Here is a 17985-nt window from a genome sequence, read left to right on the forward strand (position 1 = left end):
ACCTCCCGCACACCCCTGGCTCCCGTGTGTAGAGCACGTGACTCTTAATCTCAGGGTCATGAGTTCGAGCCCCACGTTGGGTGTGGAGTCTACTTTTAAAAAATTTTTTTTAAATCCATAAAATGTTGTGGAATTTTTCTAACATTGCATTATAAAAAAATTCATATATATACAGCAATGCCAAGAAGAGTTTTGCAGCAAATGACTGTATGTCCTATCCACCACTTAGATTCTGCCATTAACTTTTTCCTTACTTGATTCATTGCCTATCTGCCCATCTTTCCATCCCTCTCCACCCATTAATCCATCTACTTTTTTTTTTTTTAAAGATTTTATTTATTTATTCGACAGTGATAGAGACAGCCAGCGAGAGAGGGAACACAAGCAGGGGCAGTGGGAGAGGAAGAAGCAGGCTCATAGTGGAAGAGCCTGATGTGGGGCTCGATCCCAGATCACCGGGATCACGCCCTGAGCCGAAGGCAGATGCTTAACCGCTGTGCCACTCAGGCGCCCCTAATCCATCTACTTTTTGATTCATTTCAAACAAAATTATAGATCTCAGAATGCTTCCCCAAAATATTTCAGAACACGTATCATTAACTAGACTTACACATTTATTTTAAGTAGTTTTCTTTTGCTGTAAAATTTACATCCAGTGAAATGCCCAAATCTTAAGTGCACATTTGCTGCGTTCTGGCAGATGCCCACACCAGACTCCTATCAGGAAACAGGAGTTACCGTCACCCTAGAAAGTTCTCTCATGCTCCACCCCAGTCAGTCCCCACAGCACACCTCCCCACACCCCAGGCAACCACCTCTGACTTTTTCTTTCTCCATAGATTAATTTTGTCTGTTCTAGAATTTCATAAAGATGGGATCAGACGGTATGTACTCTTCTGTATGTGTCTGCTTTCGGTCAGCATGATGTTTTTGGCACTGCCCACAGCGGTATTTGTCCTGGTTTTTGTTGAGTCAAATGTATCTCATCGGACGACTCTACCCAATTTAGTGTATCCATTCCGTTGATGGGTACCTGAGCTCCTTCCGGTATTGGGCTCCAGACAATTCTCTTTGTGATCGAATGTTTTTACTTCTCAGTATATATCTAGAGGTAGAATGGCTAGGTCACAGGTAGGTGTATGTCTGATTGAAAAACGAGGGCCAGCACGTTCTCCAAAGCAGACATACCATTTTACACTCTCACGGACAATGTGTGAGACAGCCAGCTGCCCTACAAGCCTGCCAGCATTTGGTGTCAGTCCGTCAAAACTTCGCCATCCTCGTGGGTAGGAACTGGCACTTCCCTTTGGTTTTCATGTGCAGTTCCCTGATGATGGATGATGTGGAATATTTTTTTTCACGTGCTTATGGGCCATTTATGTGTCTTCTTTCGTGGGGTGCCAGTTCAAGCCTCTTGCCCGCTTTTGAATTTGGTTGTTGTCATTTTATTATTGAGTTGTAGGAATTCTTTATACATCGTGCATACCAGTCCTTTGCCGATGTATGTTCGCAAATTTTTTTTTACCTAGTCTGGGAGTTGTCTATTCATTTTCTTCACACTTTCTTTGAAGAGCCAAAGTTTTACATTTTGATGAAGTCCAGTTTACCAGCTTTTCCTTTGATGGTGTTATCGCTTTTTGTGACTTGTTTCAGAAACCTTTGCCCCTCCCTGGGTCACAAAGGTACATTTATATCTTGAAAGAATTTTTAGATACACCATGAGGTAAGGTTTGAGGCTCTTTTCTCTTTCCGTAGAGATACCCAGTTATTCCAACATCATTTATTAAAAAGACTTCCTGTCCTATTGGCTTGCTGTGACATCTTTGTCAAAAATCCTGTCTGTCACTGTGAAAATAAAACCACATTATTGAATTTTTAAATTTTTTAAATAAAATGTTCAAATGAAAAATGCAGCTGAAAGTAATAATTGAATTACAAAAATTCATATTTAAAAATAAGTTCCTAAAAAAAAAAAAAAGCTAGTTCCTCCCTGAGAAAAATGGGACTGGCGAAGACTGGTTTATCATAAAAGATTTCTTGGCTTCCCAGTATCGTTTATATCGAAAATGAAAATCAAGTTCTCCATCAAAAAGCAATTCTCTTTTTAGACTGTGATATTAACCAGCTTTGAGAATGCCAACAGCCCATATGTATGTAGGTGGAGGGAGCAAAAGATGTTAACTGTCTTTCTGATACAATTATTTATCCGTTTGTCACATTAAAAAAATGGTTGTCAGTGTCCAGGAGGGTTTGTTGTGGTGACGCGTGTATACATTCAGTGCTTGGAAAGCCACACCAGTGACCCCCATCACCTACAGTGCCCGTCATCGGTGTGGCAGGAGGGTCACATGGTCGCGTGGTCGGCGTCCTGGTTAGTGTCAGGAGGACAGCCAAGACCACGCTGCTTTTAGCTTTATCCTGAGACTAATAATAGCGAGATGTGCTTATCATGGGAGGCACACTTCTCATTTAGCTCCCTTACTCCTTCTAGAGCAAGGCAGAAGCACCCTGGTCATCCCACCTTTACTGGGAGCCAGCGGTGCCGAAAAGCCACGCCACCTGCCCAAGGTCACTCAGCTGGGGAGCTGGGGAGGTCGCACGTCAAGCCGGGCTGCCCGGCTCCATGCCTGTCCTCCTAAGCCCTCTGCAGGTTTGCCTTCTCGTAAGAAAAGAGCTTGGCACGCTGCCTGTAGGCACTGTTCCCGTTACTCGGTGATGTCGGTTCATAAATTGTTAAAAACCTGTCTGTCTCCATCCGTCCTAAAACATCAGGGAGTGTGTCCCCTCTGGGAGCCCCACGCTGATCCTTGGGTGCCCACTGCCTGTACCTCTTGGAGGCCACTGCTGGGGGCGCAGCAGCCAAAGCACCCTGAATCCATGTCCTGCCACGCAGGCAATCCCCACCTGTACCACACTGGCCTCGCTGTCCAGGGTTAACTCCTGACACCGCTGGATGACATGGCCTTCATCTCTGACGACGGAGCTGTCTCGTTCAGCTTGGGAATGATCTCCTTGAGCGATCTTAACAGAGAAGTGGCTTACGTAGAGCCGGGCTTTAGGAAGACCACCGGGGCGGGGCAAGGCACTCCAGGCAGAGGGGAACTGCGGGGGTAAATGAGCCCTGGACAGAATGCAGGGCATGTTTGTAGAAGTCTCGAAACCTCATGGTGAGGCTGGAGCCGAGGGGCCCCTGGTCAGCTAGACTACGCTCATAAATAAGCCTCCCAACCCCAGTGGCTTCACAAAGCCAAGTTTATTTCTCTCACTTGGAGCACTGCAGGTCCCAGGGACGCCGGACAGAGCACCGCAGCTCTCCATGTCGCTGGCCTCTGTGCGGCGACTCGGCGACCCACGCCGCTCCCATCTTTTGCTCTTCTGTGCCAACACGGGGGCTCCACCCCCAGCCTCTTCTGACTCCCTCCGGCTGGGAGTGGCGGTTCTCAATCCCCCAGAACGGGCCCCACTGTGTTTATTGAACCGCGGGGGAGGCTGGGGAATATAAAATCATCCCAAACACGTCCTGAGTGCTTTCTCTGTGCCAGGCTGTGTGCTAAGCACTTAAATGTGTCTCTTCTGAATCCCTCGGCCCCTAAGTGCGTGAGTTCTGCTGTGGGACCTCACCGCTGCGATCTCATCACTCAGCTAAGGGAACAGCCTTGGAGAAGTTAAGGGCATCCAACAGAACAGCCCACATAAAGACAGCGCTGGAGATTTGAACCCGGGTCTCCGTGTATCCAGAACCCCTGCTCTGGGCCCCCTGCACTGAGTTCCTTGCTGATCACTGCTGAGAATATCTTCATCCCACTGGAGCCCCGGGACTGGGTTCTTATTTTCTGCTCCGTCTCATTTCAGCTTCCCCGGGAGTCATGAATTTTTAAACCTCGTGCAAGATCAACCAGTTCACCCAGAGGAGACAGTAAAAGAACAAGAACAGGCAGAAACAGAACAGCCATCAAATAAGCACCGGAGTTCTTCCAGGAAATGTCCACCTGCGGGGGGGTGGGGGGGGTGAACCCGAAGAAGTTGTGCAGGCATGGCGGGACGTGCAGAGAGCGTGCTCAGGTCATCAAGGGAATTGTGGCCTTTTAGCAAAAGAGAGACAGAGGGAGAGTGGACTTAGGCCATCAGCCTTGGGCTATTTCAGTTTCTGATGGAACAGAAGGACCTCGAGAGAGAATGAGCTGGGCAACCGCTCTGGCCCAGATGATGGGGGGGGGGGGGAGCCAAGCATCATTTCCAGGTCTGTTTGAAGAAACACTTCCAAGGCCCTGAGGCCAAAACAAACACCACATCTCAAACTTCAAACAAACAAGCCAAACCTTCTGTTCTGGCCCAGCCCCCTCTTTTCACAGGCCGCCAGGACCAGAGAGGGGGGGTTGATTAAGGAAGGTCACACAGCCCTATTTGTGCCGGAGGTGGACATCGAAGCCAAGTTCCAGAAGAGGCTCAGAAAGGAGCAGGAATGTGACCTGGTCTCACTCAAGACAGGAGCCCTCCTGCCCTTTCCTCTCCCACCAAGTGGGATACACCCCAAAGAAATTCGAGCAGGCACTCAAAGGGACCCATGTGCATAGCAGTGTTATTCACAATAACCCAAAGTGGAAACAACCCAAGGGTCCACGCACGGCTGACTGGTTAACCAGCATACGGTTTAGCCACACAATGGAACACTGTGCAGCCTTTTTTTTTTAAAAAGGAAATTTTGACACAGGCTACATTGGGGAGAAAGCTTGAGGACATGCTGCTGAGTGAAATAGACCAGACACAAAAGGACACACACTGTATGATCCCTCTGACAGGCGGTCCCGCGAGCAGGCCAATTCAGAGAGACAGAAAGTAGCACGTGGTTGCTGGGGTCTGGGGGGGACGAGAGCATGGGGAGTGTTTCCTGGACAGTTTCAATTTGGGAAAATGACAAAGTTCTGGGCTATCACCAGTTGTGCAATATCGTGAATGTATTCAATGCCACAGAACTGCACACTTTAAAATGGTTGAAATGGTAAATTTTATGTTACATGTGTTTACCACAATTTTAAAGCAAGGAGAACCAAGTCCCCTCTCTGTGTGGCACCCCCAGCCTCCCGCTCAGCTGCACCCCAGAGGCCCACTTTCTGCTTCTTAGTCATCTTGGCCGAGTTGGATGATTTTAGACTTTCTGTGGATTTTCTCCCTGAGGCTCCCGCACTGACCAAGGAGCTGAGTGCGGGAGAGGGCAAGGGAGGCACAAGTTTCAAAAAAGAAAACTGCCATCAAAGCTCAGATTCTGAAAATAGCTTGGAGAACCTTCTAGTTCAACCCATGAGGCAACATCAAAACAGCCACCAGCTTGCCCCTCGGGGCCAGCCTGCCTGGATTCAAATAATGACTCCTCCCCCATTCACTGTGTGACCTCAGATGAGTGAAACAGCCTCTCTGTGCCTCAGTTTCTTCATTTGTAAAATGCAGGTGCTGACGCTACCCCCCCCCCCAGGAGCACACCTCACTGGGTGGTGAGGTTTGAATGTTTTTTTTTTATTATTATTTGACAGAGAGAGAGACAGCCAGCGAGAGACGGAACACAAGCAGGGGGAGTGGGAGAGGAAGAAGCAGGCTCCCAGTGGAGGAGCCTGATGCGGGGCTAAATCCCATAACGCCGGGATCATGCCCTGAGCCGAAGGCAGACGCTTAACGACTGAGCCACCCAGGTGCCCCAGAGGTGTGAATGTGTAAACACACGTGAAGCACTTAGAACAGTGCCTGGTACCAAATACAGCCCGAGAGAGAGCTTGCTATTATTGTCATCCACATTCAAGTGAATTCAAACTTCTGTTTGAATGCCTTCTGGGATGGCGAGCTCACTCCCCACCAGGCACCCTATTCCCCAGTTAGAAGGTTGGGTGTTTTAGGAAGCTTTTCCCTCCTTGAACCTCTCTTCCTGACAAAGTTGGCCCTGCCCTCCAAGGCCTGCCATGAAGACACACTTCAATCAAAGTCAAACGGCACCTGCTCAGTGGTGTGCTGCCTCATTTGCCCAAGTTGATCTTCCTCTGGGGACCCAGAGCTCGCAGCCCAGAGCCCAGAGTGCAGATGTCTGTCCCCGTTCAGGACTCAGCAGTCAAAGAGTGGTGCACGCTAGCCCCGGACGCCCGCCGGGCCCTCCCCCATCAGTCCCAGCTACGGAGTTCTGTGCACCAGGGCCCCCAAATCCTCTAGCTGGTTCCTGAGCCTCAACCTTCCAGGCTTCAGAGGCGAGGCAGCTGCTGGTGTCTGGGGCCAGCCCAGCTCCTTCTCGCAGGAGGGAAATAGGGCTGAATCTTACTGCTCAGGACGGGGCAGGTTTAGAAAGGAGAAAGTGGTCACCCACCTGGCCAGCGCAGTCTGTCCCTTTGGAAAATCTCTGAGCTCCACCAAATGGTGTTAGAGCCTACTGCTACAGTCCCAGCACTTTACAGCAAATTTGCCAGCACGTTCTAGCAGGCTGGGCGTGGATTCTGGAGTCAGAGCTGGCTTTACCCCTTCCTGCCCGTGAGGCCTAGGCAGTTTCCTCGTGTGTGAAATGGGGGCAGTAACAACAATCTCTGCTTGTAGGTCTGGAATGAAGAGTGAAGAGTTAGCACAGCTCTGCCCCTGCATGGAAAATGCTTAATCAATGGGAACAGTTATGGGAAGAGGGGCTGAGGTGGGCCCTGGATTTCCCACTTACAATCTGGAAGGATCATTTAGTCTGTTGCTTCATTTTTGATAGAAAAACAGGCCTCGAGCCAAGAGGTCCAAAAGTCACACAGCAATTTGGCTACCGCCTGGACCAGCACCCAGTGAGCAGACCCTAGGCTCCTGTTCCTTGTAGGTTCCAGCCCTTGCCCTCCTGGAACACTTCTTGCCAGGTCGGCCCCTTGGGATCTGGATAGCTGGTGAGGCAGGGTGGTCTGTGGCTGGGGGAGGATAGTGGCTCTGCCCCTCCTCAGTTCCCTCCGGGAGCCCCCCAGCCTTAGGAGGGCAGCACCTGCGGCATCGCTTGCAGTTCCAAGGGACAGCCGCTGGGTGTCGCCACACAGCAAAAAACAAAAACAAAAACAAAACCAAAAAAAAAAAAAAAAAAAACCCAACAAAAAGCGACAGGCCACCGGGAGCCCAGACCTAATGGGAGTTCAGTCTGGGAGCAAACATCTCCCAAAATTCCCCCCCCCCCATTCTCTGTGGGCTGCAGGCCAGGCTGTCCCCAGCAGCTCCAGAGTTTCCGTCACAGTGCTACTGACGATGTCAAACCTTTCACCACTTCCTTTGCCCTGCCAGCTGCTGAAGGGAAAACCTGGCACAGCCTCTCCCAGCTGAGCGCCTCCCCACACAGTGCTCCGGCCACCTGGGACCCATCACCACCCCCAGCCTGCCAGCGCTACCCACCTTTGCCCTGGCAGGGCCCTCCAGGTGGGGAGCCCTCCCTCACCTCCACCTGGTGCAGGCCTGCCACCTGCTAGACACTGTGCGCAGAGTATTTCGAGTGCTTTCTGTGTACCACAACCCCACAGGGAGGCACCGTTTTCCAGAAAGGGAAACTGAGGCACAAGTAACACGCATCGAGTCTTAGTTATTAAGTGGTAGAGCCAGGGCTTATGCCATCCGGCTTCAGAGTCTGAGCTCTCGCACACTTTGTGCAGGGCCACTCTGTCCCTCCGTCCCAGCCACCCAGGCAGGGCTTACTCTCTCTTGCGTGTCATGGGAGGGGCTCACTGAGCCTCTGTCAGTAGACGGGGAGAGCAGGACTGTGCGCATTCACTGCTGGCCTTGCAGCTTCCGATCCCCGAACAGACTCCTTGCTCTGGTGGGTCTCCCCATGGCCCCGGTCACCTCTGAGTCCAGGGCCTCATTGGGGGGGCCAGGCGTGGTCGCAAGCTCCGACCCTGGCAGGCCAGGCACGCCAGGCCGAGTGCAGCAAGGGCATCTCCTGGGTGGGGCAGCCCCCTTTCCCTTGGCATCCTTTTCGTTCCCCTATGAGTCGGGAGGCTCTGGAGCCGGTCATACCAGCTCCTGAGAGTTGATGGCAAAACCTCCAGGAAATTCGTGAGCAGGTTGTTGAACTCTGCCGTGGTTACAAATCAAATTATAAAAACTTACGATTTCATCAATTATATTAAGAATGAAGATAATAGGGGCGCCTGGGTGGCTCAGTCGGTAAAGCGTCTGCCTTCGGCTCAGGTCATGATCCCAGGGCCCTGGGGTCAAGCGCCACTTCGTTGTCGGGCTCCCTGCTCAGCGGGGAGTCTGCTTCTCCCTCTGCCTGCTGCTCCCCCTACTTGTGCTCTCTCTCCCTCCCCCTCTCAATCTGTCAAATAAATAAATTAAATCTTTAAAAAAAACCCAAAGGTAATAAATACTTCAAAGTCATCACCCCCTTATTATATTACTACATTTGTCTGTCATTCACGGTCTCGAGGTCACTTCTGTCTGTTGGAGCCATACAGGACAAATTCTACATAGTGGCAGCTGCATAGGGGCCTGGGCCTGACTTCCCAACTCGCTGCTCTGTGACCTTGCCTTGGTCGTTTGAGAGCAGCCATGATAGGAGTATTTACACCCCAGAAATGTGGCAAATGCTACATGTCGGGGCACCCCACTCCCACCCCATCCCCAGAGATCCAGTTAAACAGTTACAAGCCTCAAAGCACCCATGGGGCAAATGGGCCAGCCCAAAGGGAGCAGGGCCACAGAGTTGACTCACTCCCATTGTAATCCTTCACCGACTCTGAGGCCTGGCCAGTGCCCTTGGGCCTCACCTTTCCCATCTGCAAAATAGGTTGAGAACAGCAGCTTTGCAAAACTGAAGAGCTGAAGCCATGCCCTCAGGAAATCTGCCCACAGCCCCATGAGGCGGTCCGGTTGCGGCCCTCGGTGAAGAGGAGGAATCGGGGGCGGTAAGAGGACAGGGCCCTCGTCAGAGATGACACATTGGGTTTCGGCCACACTCCTGGCTGCTGGGCTTGTCGGCCCTGTAATCATAGTACCCCGGCCACAGGGTGGTTCGGGGGATTGTCCGAGGTAATACTGTGTGTGGAAGGGATGCCTGGATGGCTCAGTTAATCCTCTGCCTTTGGCTCAGGTCATGATCCCAGGGTCCTGTCAGGGAGCTCAGGTCATGATCCCAGGGTCCTGGCAGGGAGCTCAGGTCATGATCCCAGGGTCCTGGCAGGGAGCCTGCTTCTCCCGCAGCCTGCTGCTCCCCCTGCTTTGCTCTCTCGCGCGCGCTCTCTCTCTGACAAATAAATAAATAAAATCCTTTTTTAAAAAAATATGTGTGTGGAAGAGCTTGGCACCGATCTGGCTCTAGCAGGACACAGGAAACAGGATAATTCCCCGAGAGGCTTACAAGTGGGATCTGGGCCCACCCACGTTTGAGTCCGAACTCTTCTCTCTCCTTATGTTTTCAAGATCTCTGGCCAGTCAAGACACAGCTTGTCGAAGTCTCATTTTCCCCACGTGAAAAGAGGGATAATAATAGCCACCTGGAGGAGCCACTCAGAAGACTGGCCATAAAGGATCTAAAGTGTCTGCTGAGAAGTGCATACTTAATAAGCGGGAGTGGTTGTTCACGATTATCTTTATTTCTTGTCACTCAGAAGAGAGCACCTCTACCCAGGCCTGTCCTGGGAAGCCGGTGATTGGGGCAGGGGCGGGGGGGCCGAGGCGGCAGGACCTTGGCTGGGCAGCTGCCCTCATCCGGGCCAGGTCAGCCTCTCATGGGCCCTGGCCCTAGAAGGGCTTCAGAAGCGTGGGGACGCTGTTGCTAGGCACCGGTTGCTAGGCGACACACTGTTTCTCCTGGCCTGGCCGCCTCCCAGAGGGCCTGGGCTTCTCTGGAGCAGCTCCTGCCTCCTGCAGCCTCTCACCAGACCTCAGAGCCAGAACAGAGGGCAGGTGAGGGTGGGGCCAGCTGTGGTTGGGCCCCAGGAGGGCCGAGCCCACTTCCCTCGGCAAGACCCAGAAGCGAGCCGAGGGAGGGACAAGAACCCGGGGCTGCGAGTGAGGGGCGGAGCTGGGGTGGGAGAGTGTCTGTCCATTCAGTCCCCAGGGGGGACTTAATCCACGGGTGGATTAAGATCGGGGGCACGGAGTCAGGTACCCCGGGGCCTGAACCCTGGCTCCCCCACCCATTATGAGCTCACCCTTCATCACTTGGAGTCTTTGTTTCCGGCTGTGAACTGGGGAGATAATAAGGTGCGGGGAAGGAGGAATGAGTGTACACGATCACGTGTTGACCATGACCAGTCCTGACTTCAGTTTGGGGCGTGGGTGTCGGTGCAGAGGGACTGGCCGAGGGGAAGGCACTGGCTGGGGGGCTCGAGCTCACCTCCGGGGCCTCTGCAGCCTGGACCTGAGGCAGGCTCGGGGTCTTTGGGCTGCTGAAATGCCGGGGCTCCTTGCACTTCCTCCCCAGGTGCCCCCGGGGCCCTGCCCCACAGCACCATGATGGGGAAACTCCCCTTGGGGGTTGTCTCCCCGTACGTGAAGATGAGTTCGGGAGGCTGCGTGGACCCCCTGAAATTCTATGCTACCAGCTACTGTACAGCCTATGGTGAGGCCCGGTTTGTGCAGGAGCCACGCCAGGACGCGGGCACGATGTGGGGGGGCCCTCCCGCTGTGAGAGGAGCAGCCCCTGTGGCCCTCACACTCTCAGAGGGGCCCCAGCACGCTGAACCAATCCACCCCCTGAGCCCCCCAAGGATGTGTCCGCGCCTGTTGGGTCAGGCTGGCTTTGCCCCGCTGCCCCTCCCCCGAGGGCATTCTGTGATTCGGCCACATTGACCTTGCCTCTACCCTATCCTTTCCCTTCCCTGCTGCCACGATCTCGAAGGGCCAGGCCTTCACGGCTCTATGCCTTCTCCATCCCAAGGACCCCTGGGCCCTGGGTGGGGTCGGGGGGCGGGCGTTTGCTGGCCCTGCCTGGGAAGCCCTGCTCACTCCCCTTTCACTCTCCTGCCCCTTGGGCCTGTCTCATGGGCCTGTCCCGTCTCCTGGCTTCCCTGCTGGCAGGTCGGGAGGACTTCAGGCCCCGCATGGGCAGCCACGAAGGCACAGGCTACAGATCAAATTACCGGCCCGTGGTCTCCTACCACGCCAACCTCGATGCCCTGGACAACCCAGCCATGGGGTACGGTCTGTGTAGCCCCTTCTCCCTCCCTGCCCCGCTGAGCCTTAGCGCTCAGGGCCATTGGAGCACACTGGACCCACTAGGGCGGCATGCGTGGAGACCCTGAACCTTGCCTGGCCTAGGTCTGGGGTCCTGGGGCCCCAACAGAGGCGGCCTCCTGAGGCCACTGTGGGAGGTTTGGAGGAAGTGGGCAGTTTCCAGAGATAAGTGCTGCGGCCTCCAGGTGGCCCTGATAATAGCTCCCGCTCCCGCTTGGCTCTTAGGGAACAAGTCCGCCACAATTTCCAGTCAGTGACCACCCAGAGCTACCGCCCCCCGGAGGTGCCTGATGGCAAATACCCACTGCCCTGGAATGTGCATCAGACCAGCTCTGGCTACTCTCGGGAGAAGCCCAATGCAGCAACCCCCACTAAGGAGGTCAGTGCTGGGCTAGGGCCAGGAAGCAGGGGGACCCCGAGGCTGGGGTGGAGGAAGGGCTGAGGGGTGGAGAGAGTGAGGATCCCTCCAGCAGGGTGGGACTGCTCTGCCAAGAGTTGGTCAAGGCTGAGAGGCCTGGGTACCGAGGAGCCATAGGCGGGCTGGGAGTCTGCTCACCTGTGTCACCTTTGTCCCCATTCCCGACTGCACCATCACCTCCCCTCCACCTCCATCCCCGTCCCTGTCACTGCCATCACCTCTGCCACCCCCATCCCCATCCCCACCCCATGGTCTCCACCATCCCCTCCACATCTCCAAGGCCACATGACCGTCCTCACCACCAGTCACATTGGCTTTTGTCATCATCGTCCCCATCTTCTTTAATCGTCATTATGATCATCAACCTGTCCCCAGCAGTAGAATACTAAGTCATTCATTCATTCAACAGATACGTTCGAACATCTCTTCTATATACGAAGGTGCTAAGTGCTGGGGGGGAAACGCAACAGGGAAGAGGCAAGGGGTGAAGCAGTAGTGAAGGGTATGCAACTGCAAACCAGGAGGGCGGGGAAAGAGCTTGCTGTGGAGACATGAGTCAAAGACTCAAGAGACGTTAAGTGTCCTCTAAATGATGCAGTGATGTGAGAGAGAGTTCCAGGCAGTGCAGACAGCAAGTGCAAAGGCCCTGAGGTGCGAGGATCTGATGCGACAAAGAACAGCAAGGAGGCAGGTGGCTGGAGCCAAGCGAGGAACTGGGGTCCTTGTGGGTCTCTGTCAGGCCATGGGGATCTACTCCTAGTGCAATGGGATGATTGCAGGGCTCCGAGCAGAGGAGGTACATGACTGGACTTTGTTGTAAAGGGACCCCTAAGGCTACAGATACTCTGTAGGGGTCAAGGGCAGAAGCAGAGTTAAGACGTGACTGCCATCCCCTCGCCTGGAGTATGACTGGCCACTTCCTCCCTCCCAGGTCAGGAAGGTCCATTTTGACACCCAGGACTATGGGGCGCAGGCCATCACAGGGCTGGAGCCCAAGGACGTGCCCCTGCTCCACCAGCCTCAGGGCAAGGGCTCGCTGGAGTGGGAGAATGCCCGGCATGTGAGTGGGCAGAGGGGCCAGACCCACCTCCTTCCCCTTCTGGAGACCGGCACTGCTCTGACTCTCCCAAAAGCCAACAAAATGTGGGCTCAGGGTACCTAGAAAAACTGGGAGAGCCAAGGATATTTGGTATTTCCAAGAGAGCATCAACGCGGTCATCACGGGCTTCCTCACTCGGGTCTTAGGACTTAACCCCAGAGGCCCCTTCTTTCCCCGCGCCTATCCAGACTCCCCGAGCTCCGGGCAGTGAAGTGTGATGGGAGCACCCCCTTTATTCTCTTAGCCTCTCTCTTCGTCTGGGTCCCTGGGTCCCCTGTTCATTCCTGGGAGTCCAGCATGGGATGGGCTTCGTTGTCACAGGGGAACTCACGGTGGAGGGTATGGCGCTCTGCTGCCCCGTCAGAGACGGGTTTGTGCAGGGGCTGCCGTCCTGGCCTTCCCTTCGCGGACTACACCGCACAGGCTACTGGGAGCACTGAAGAGCCACCACTGCCACCAACCTCCCCTGGGCCCTGGTCCACCTCGCGGGCCCCAGTGCTCTCCCCTGTCTTCCAGGGCCCGCGCTTCATGACCTCGGAGTACAATTCCAAGTACCTCAAGGAGCCTTCAAACCAGCCAGGTAGCACATGTCTGAGCTCATGCCTCCCTCCCACGACACTTCCCTCCCCCTGGCCGCAGGGAGAGACACGGGGGTGGGGGGCAGATGGAGCTGGCGTAGCACAAAGAAGGCACCCGCGGAAGAAAGAAGGATACAGAGGCAGCCTGGGGGACCTGTGCCTTAGTGCCGACCCCTGAAAGGACAACTCACTGGCTTAGGAGGGCTGTGAATCCTGACCCCAGCCGCCTCCCAGCCTGTCGGCACCTGCCCTTCCTGCATCTCTCCTCTTCTCCTCTCCTGTCTCGTTCTCTGTCCTGGACTCTGGAGTCTTCCTGGTGCCCAGGACCCTATAGCTCCGGCATCCAGATCCTTGGAGCCAGCTCCCTCCCCACTGGCTGGGACACTGAGCCATGCAGCTGGGGCCGGTGGCCAGGGTGGGGGGCAGCACAGGGGGGATGTCTTTTGCAGATCTCTTGCAGAAGAAATCAATTGGCGCCAAGGAAGAGACTGGCTTCACTGAAGAGTCCACCAAGAACCCCATTGTTTTCCAGCCGCCCTCCCAGGCCCTCCCTGGGGACCCGGTAAGTCAGGCCGGTGCCCGCTAGAATCTCAGGTGACTTCTAGCTTTTTTCAAGATGTGAACTGCAAAACCCTGTGTTCAAACATGAGATGAATGAGTGTGGGCAGAAACCACTGCTTTGGTCCAGCTCCCCCAGTTTGTGGATGAGAAGACTGAGGTCTAGAGAGGAGAAGAGGCAGAGCCAATGTTACGCAGAGTTCACACGAGAGCCCGGGCCTGCTGGTTCTCACTCAGCCTAGTTTCTCCCCAACCTCTTCCCTTTCCTCCATTACCCCAAACACACGCGCGTGTTGTGAGCCCTCCTCTGCGCTCAGGACAGGGGGGCACCTGCCTCTGCCCGGCTGACGCGCCTCTGCGGGCCTCTTTCCAGGTCCTCCTCCCTGGCCGGAGTGTCACCAGGTCCGACTTCCTCCCCATGACCCACCCTCATGTAAGCAGAGCCAGTGGGGGTGGAAGGCTGGCTGACCCCACAGCCTGGGGTCCTTCCGCGGGGCCCTTAAGACAGTACCTGGAGGAGCAGCCATACTGTGGCACCAGGGGCTCCTCTGCTGCCTTAGGGGGACGAGTTCCTGCCTGTGCTGGCCAGAGGCTCCGAGAGGGAAACGGGCTACAACCGAGTGACCGAGAGGATGCTGAACCCCAGAGTGAGTGGCCTTCGGGGCAGGGGGGCTCCTCAGAGCAGGAGCATTCTGGGGTGGGGGGACAGGGAGGTTCCTTGGCCGCAGAGGCATTTGAGCACCGAAGGATGGGAAGAATCAGGATATTTGGACCCTGCAGGGGAGGGGCAAAGGCCTAGGAACTGGAAAAGTGAGGGTGTCTTTGAACCAGGGAATTCCCTGTGCCTGGAGGGGGAAGGACAAGGTCCTGGGGCTGGGGGCAAGTTAGGACCCTCTGTCCTTGCCGCCTCACCCTGGCCACCCACTACCTTTCTTGTGGCTCCGTCCCCTGCAGGTGCCCCCTCCTGGCCCAGAACCTAGCAGCATGAGCCACCGGCAGTTCCAGCCCCCGCAGCGGGTGCAGCAGACCAACGTTGCCTTGCTGGGCCGGGAGACAGTGGGGAACAAGGTGAGGCCGGGGTGCCCAGCTCCACTCCCAAATCTCCAACCTCTCCTGACCTGACAAGTCCCCTCCATACCTCTGGTGCAGGAGCCCACGGGGTTCAGCCTTAACAACGCCAGCTACTTCCGGAACCCCTATGACCCGGACATGGATAATCGGTACCTGACCACCTACAACCAAGGGTGAGCACCCCCTTCCCTGTCCAAATCCAGGGCTGTGAAACCTGGCACGCATTTCACAGACAGACACTGGGACAAATGATGAGCTCACAGCCTGTCAAGTAGACCAACACTGAATTCATGTGGGTTCCCCCAGCAGCAGCCCCTGAGCCAAGGATTTGAGCGCAAGTCTCTTACTGGGGAGTGTGGGGGAGCTGGGAAGCTGTGGGGAGAAAGGAAGGCAGCCCAAAGCCAGTGTGTTATTAACCAGATATGCCGTGGGAGGGCTCTAGAAAACAGTGCAAACATACAACTCAGAATGATCCCAGCCAAGCGGGGAGAGAGCTGGGGTACTGATATCCCCATATCCATCGATCAGTAGTTAAGGGCTGTCCCCAGGGACCATGCTAAAAATCCCAGGCACCTCTTTGCTACAGGCAAAGTAAGCCCCAGCAGCCCAAGGGCAGCCTTCCTCTGCGCTTCTCTCTGATGCCGTGCCCGCCACTGATGCCCAGGCTGGTGGGCAGGGGAAGAAAAAAGGGGCTGAAAGGGGTCCGGGTGGAGCAACATGGCATCTGCTAAGATACTATGTCCAGTCCAGGGTGGGTGGGCTCTGGGCTCCCCAGAAATTAAGCTCTTTGCTGAACATCTCAGAGGGCTTCTGGGAGGAAGTGGCCCGAGAGCCATGGGGAGGACTCCCAGGGCCAGGACTGGATGGGGAGGGCATTACAGGAGTGGGATAAAGGAGGTCTAATTCCGTGGACAAAAGCCTCCTTGCACAGCATCTGCCATCTGTGTCAGCAGGTGTCACCTGTGTCCACACTGGCTCCCATCTCTTTGGTCTCCCCAGTTGCTTCCCATCTTTCGGGCTGGCCCCCCTCTTTGGGATGGGGACCTTGAGGCTCAGATGGGAGAAGTGGCGCCCGAGCCGCGTTGCAGATCTGTGACACAGGTGGCTGTTCCGCTTCCCACAGAGGGCGAAGGGGAGGGGCAGAGACTCACAGTGGGTGTCGGGGGACAGCAGTGTCCCTGCACCTTCCTAGGCAAACGCCCTCCTCCTGGCGCAGACCCTCAGCCCCAGTCATGTCTACGGGGTCCTTCTCCGCCTGCCCGTCCGGCTTTCCCGAGCTCCTGCTGGGTGTCAGGCACGTGCCTCCTTCCCCAGGGGTTGTAATCACTGATTTTCTCATTTATCTCTCTGCACCCCCCCTTCCTAAGCTCAAGGGCGGGGCCCACATCTTACTCAGAACCTGGCCCAGGTTCTGCAAAGTGGAAGCGAAGTGGAATGCCTAGAGAGAAACGAACGAGTTGGGGTCTCCACTCCCCACCCCTGAGAAGGTCACAGGCCAGGGCAGGAGGCGGCATGCAGACAGTCCTTTATGCTCCAAGTGCTGGCGCGGCATCGGGGCTGCGCAATGGAGGGCCATCGGCTCGGGGCAAAGCCAAGCAGGCTTCCCGAGTGAGCGCTCCCCAAGTGGACACGGGCGCAGGGAGTGCCTGGCAGAGGGAACAGCATGAGCAAAAGCAAGGAGGCTGGAGGGATCTGAGGCCCTTTGTGCTCTGCTGGAGCCAAGATTCCTCTCCAAGAGGGGCAGAGAGGCCGCAGAAGTGGCGGAGGCCAGCTTACCGCCCGCAACCCTCCCCCCCAACCCTCCACGCTTCAGGTACTTCGAGAATATCCCCAAGGGTCTGGACCGAGAAGGCTGGACTCGAGGTGGCATCCAGCCGCAGAAGCCTGGAGGCTATGCCCTCAACCAGCCAGTCACCCACATGGAGGCCACCCCCAACCCCACGGAGAGCTTGCGGCGCCTGCACCCCCACGTGGGAAGGTAGCCAGCACTCCCTCCTGCTCTGTCCTTTGCAGCATCCAGGCCTTTTCCCAGCTTCTTCCCTCTTTCCATCTGTCTGTCTGTCTGTCTGAGAGGCCCATTCCCTCTCTCTGGCTTGTTCACTGCTTTTCCTGCTTCTCCTCCCCCCCTCCACAACCAGCGACCCCTCCTCCTGCATGGCTGCCCCCTCACCCCCTGGTTCCCATCCCAGAGGTCAGCTCCACACCTGCCCCCTGCCAGGCTTCAGGGGGCGTGGGGACAGAGCTGAATGGACTGTGGTTCTGCCTCACAATGACTCCTTTCGGGCTCAATTCAATTCCTCAAAAATTACGTTTCTAAGACAATGGCCCAGAGTTGGCAGGCGAAGAATGTCTGTGGCTTGGCTGACCTAGCTGCGGGCAGCTCCAGGGGAGGGGCAGGCAGAAGAGAAGGTCCCACCTTGTCCCACATCCCTCTCACCTGCACCCCTCTCCTCCCTGCAGAACCCTGATCTCCGCGGACCCCTTCTACCGAGCATCGCCTCACAGCGGCCGCTTCATGACACCCAACTGAGCCCGAGGCTGGTAAGCGGCTCCCTGCGGGGGCCAGCCCCAGATCGCAGCCCTGGGTCAAGCAAGCCCTGCTGGGGACCCAGCCTCAGTGAGGGGTGGGAGACGGGGGGGGGGGGGCGCTCTCAGGGGTGGGGGAGTGCACGAACCACCCCCCCACCAGCCCCTCGGGCCTCATCTCTGTTCCCCACAGGTTTGCCAACCCAACAGACAGGACTGGAGCCGGCTACTCTCCCTGCCCCCACCCCCTCCCTGCCGGGACTCCCCTGGCTACTTTCCTAATGAAATAAAGAGCAGCGAAGCAAGCCCGTGTGTCCAGTCACTGGCAGGGGAGCTGGGAAAAGGATGGGGTGGGGTGCAGCGGGGCAAGAAGGCAGGAGTGGAGGGGTGGGGTCAGCTTTGGTGACACTAGGGACAAGGACACAGATTCCTCTCCTGTCAGGGGGTCTCCTGCAGTCTGTGCTGAAGGCTGGGAGCCCTCGCAGGGAGCAGGTGGGATGGAGTAGGGAGAGGCAGAGGGGGCAGAGGGGGACAGGGGAGGGCAGAAGGGCCTTGGTTTGCTAGTCTGTCAAATG

At 55.8% G+C, this 17985-nt stretch overlaps 1 protein-coding gene across 1 annotated transcript; it reads left to right on the forward strand.

Moving 5' to 3' along the window:
- The first annotated feature begins 10421 nt into the window (after positions 1-10421).
- SAXO4 (stabilizer of axonemal microtubules 4) lies at positions 10422-17706 on the forward strand. The gene is given in 13 exon segments (XM_087855255.1): positions 10422-10546; positions 11005-11259; positions 11331-11539; positions 12510-12638; positions 13194-13257; positions 13705-13817; positions 14187-14246; positions 14374-14460; positions 14768-14881; positions 14963-15057; positions 16698-16862; positions 17345-17425; positions 17604-17706. Coding segments are annotated over 12 exon segments (1470 nt in total). The 5' UTR covers positions 10422-10437; the 3' UTR covers positions 17415-17425; positions 17604-17706.
- The last annotated feature ends 279 nt before the right edge of the window (positions 17707-17985 follow it).

This window comes from Ursus americanus, chromosome 24, assembly GCF_024610735.1.
Source record: "Ursus americanus isolate L20-20 chromosome 24, mUrsAme1.1.p, whole genome shotgun sequence".
In the NCBI taxonomy this organism is placed as follows: domain Eukaryota; kingdom Metazoa; phylum Chordata; class Mammalia; order Carnivora; family Ursidae; genus Ursus; species Ursus americanus.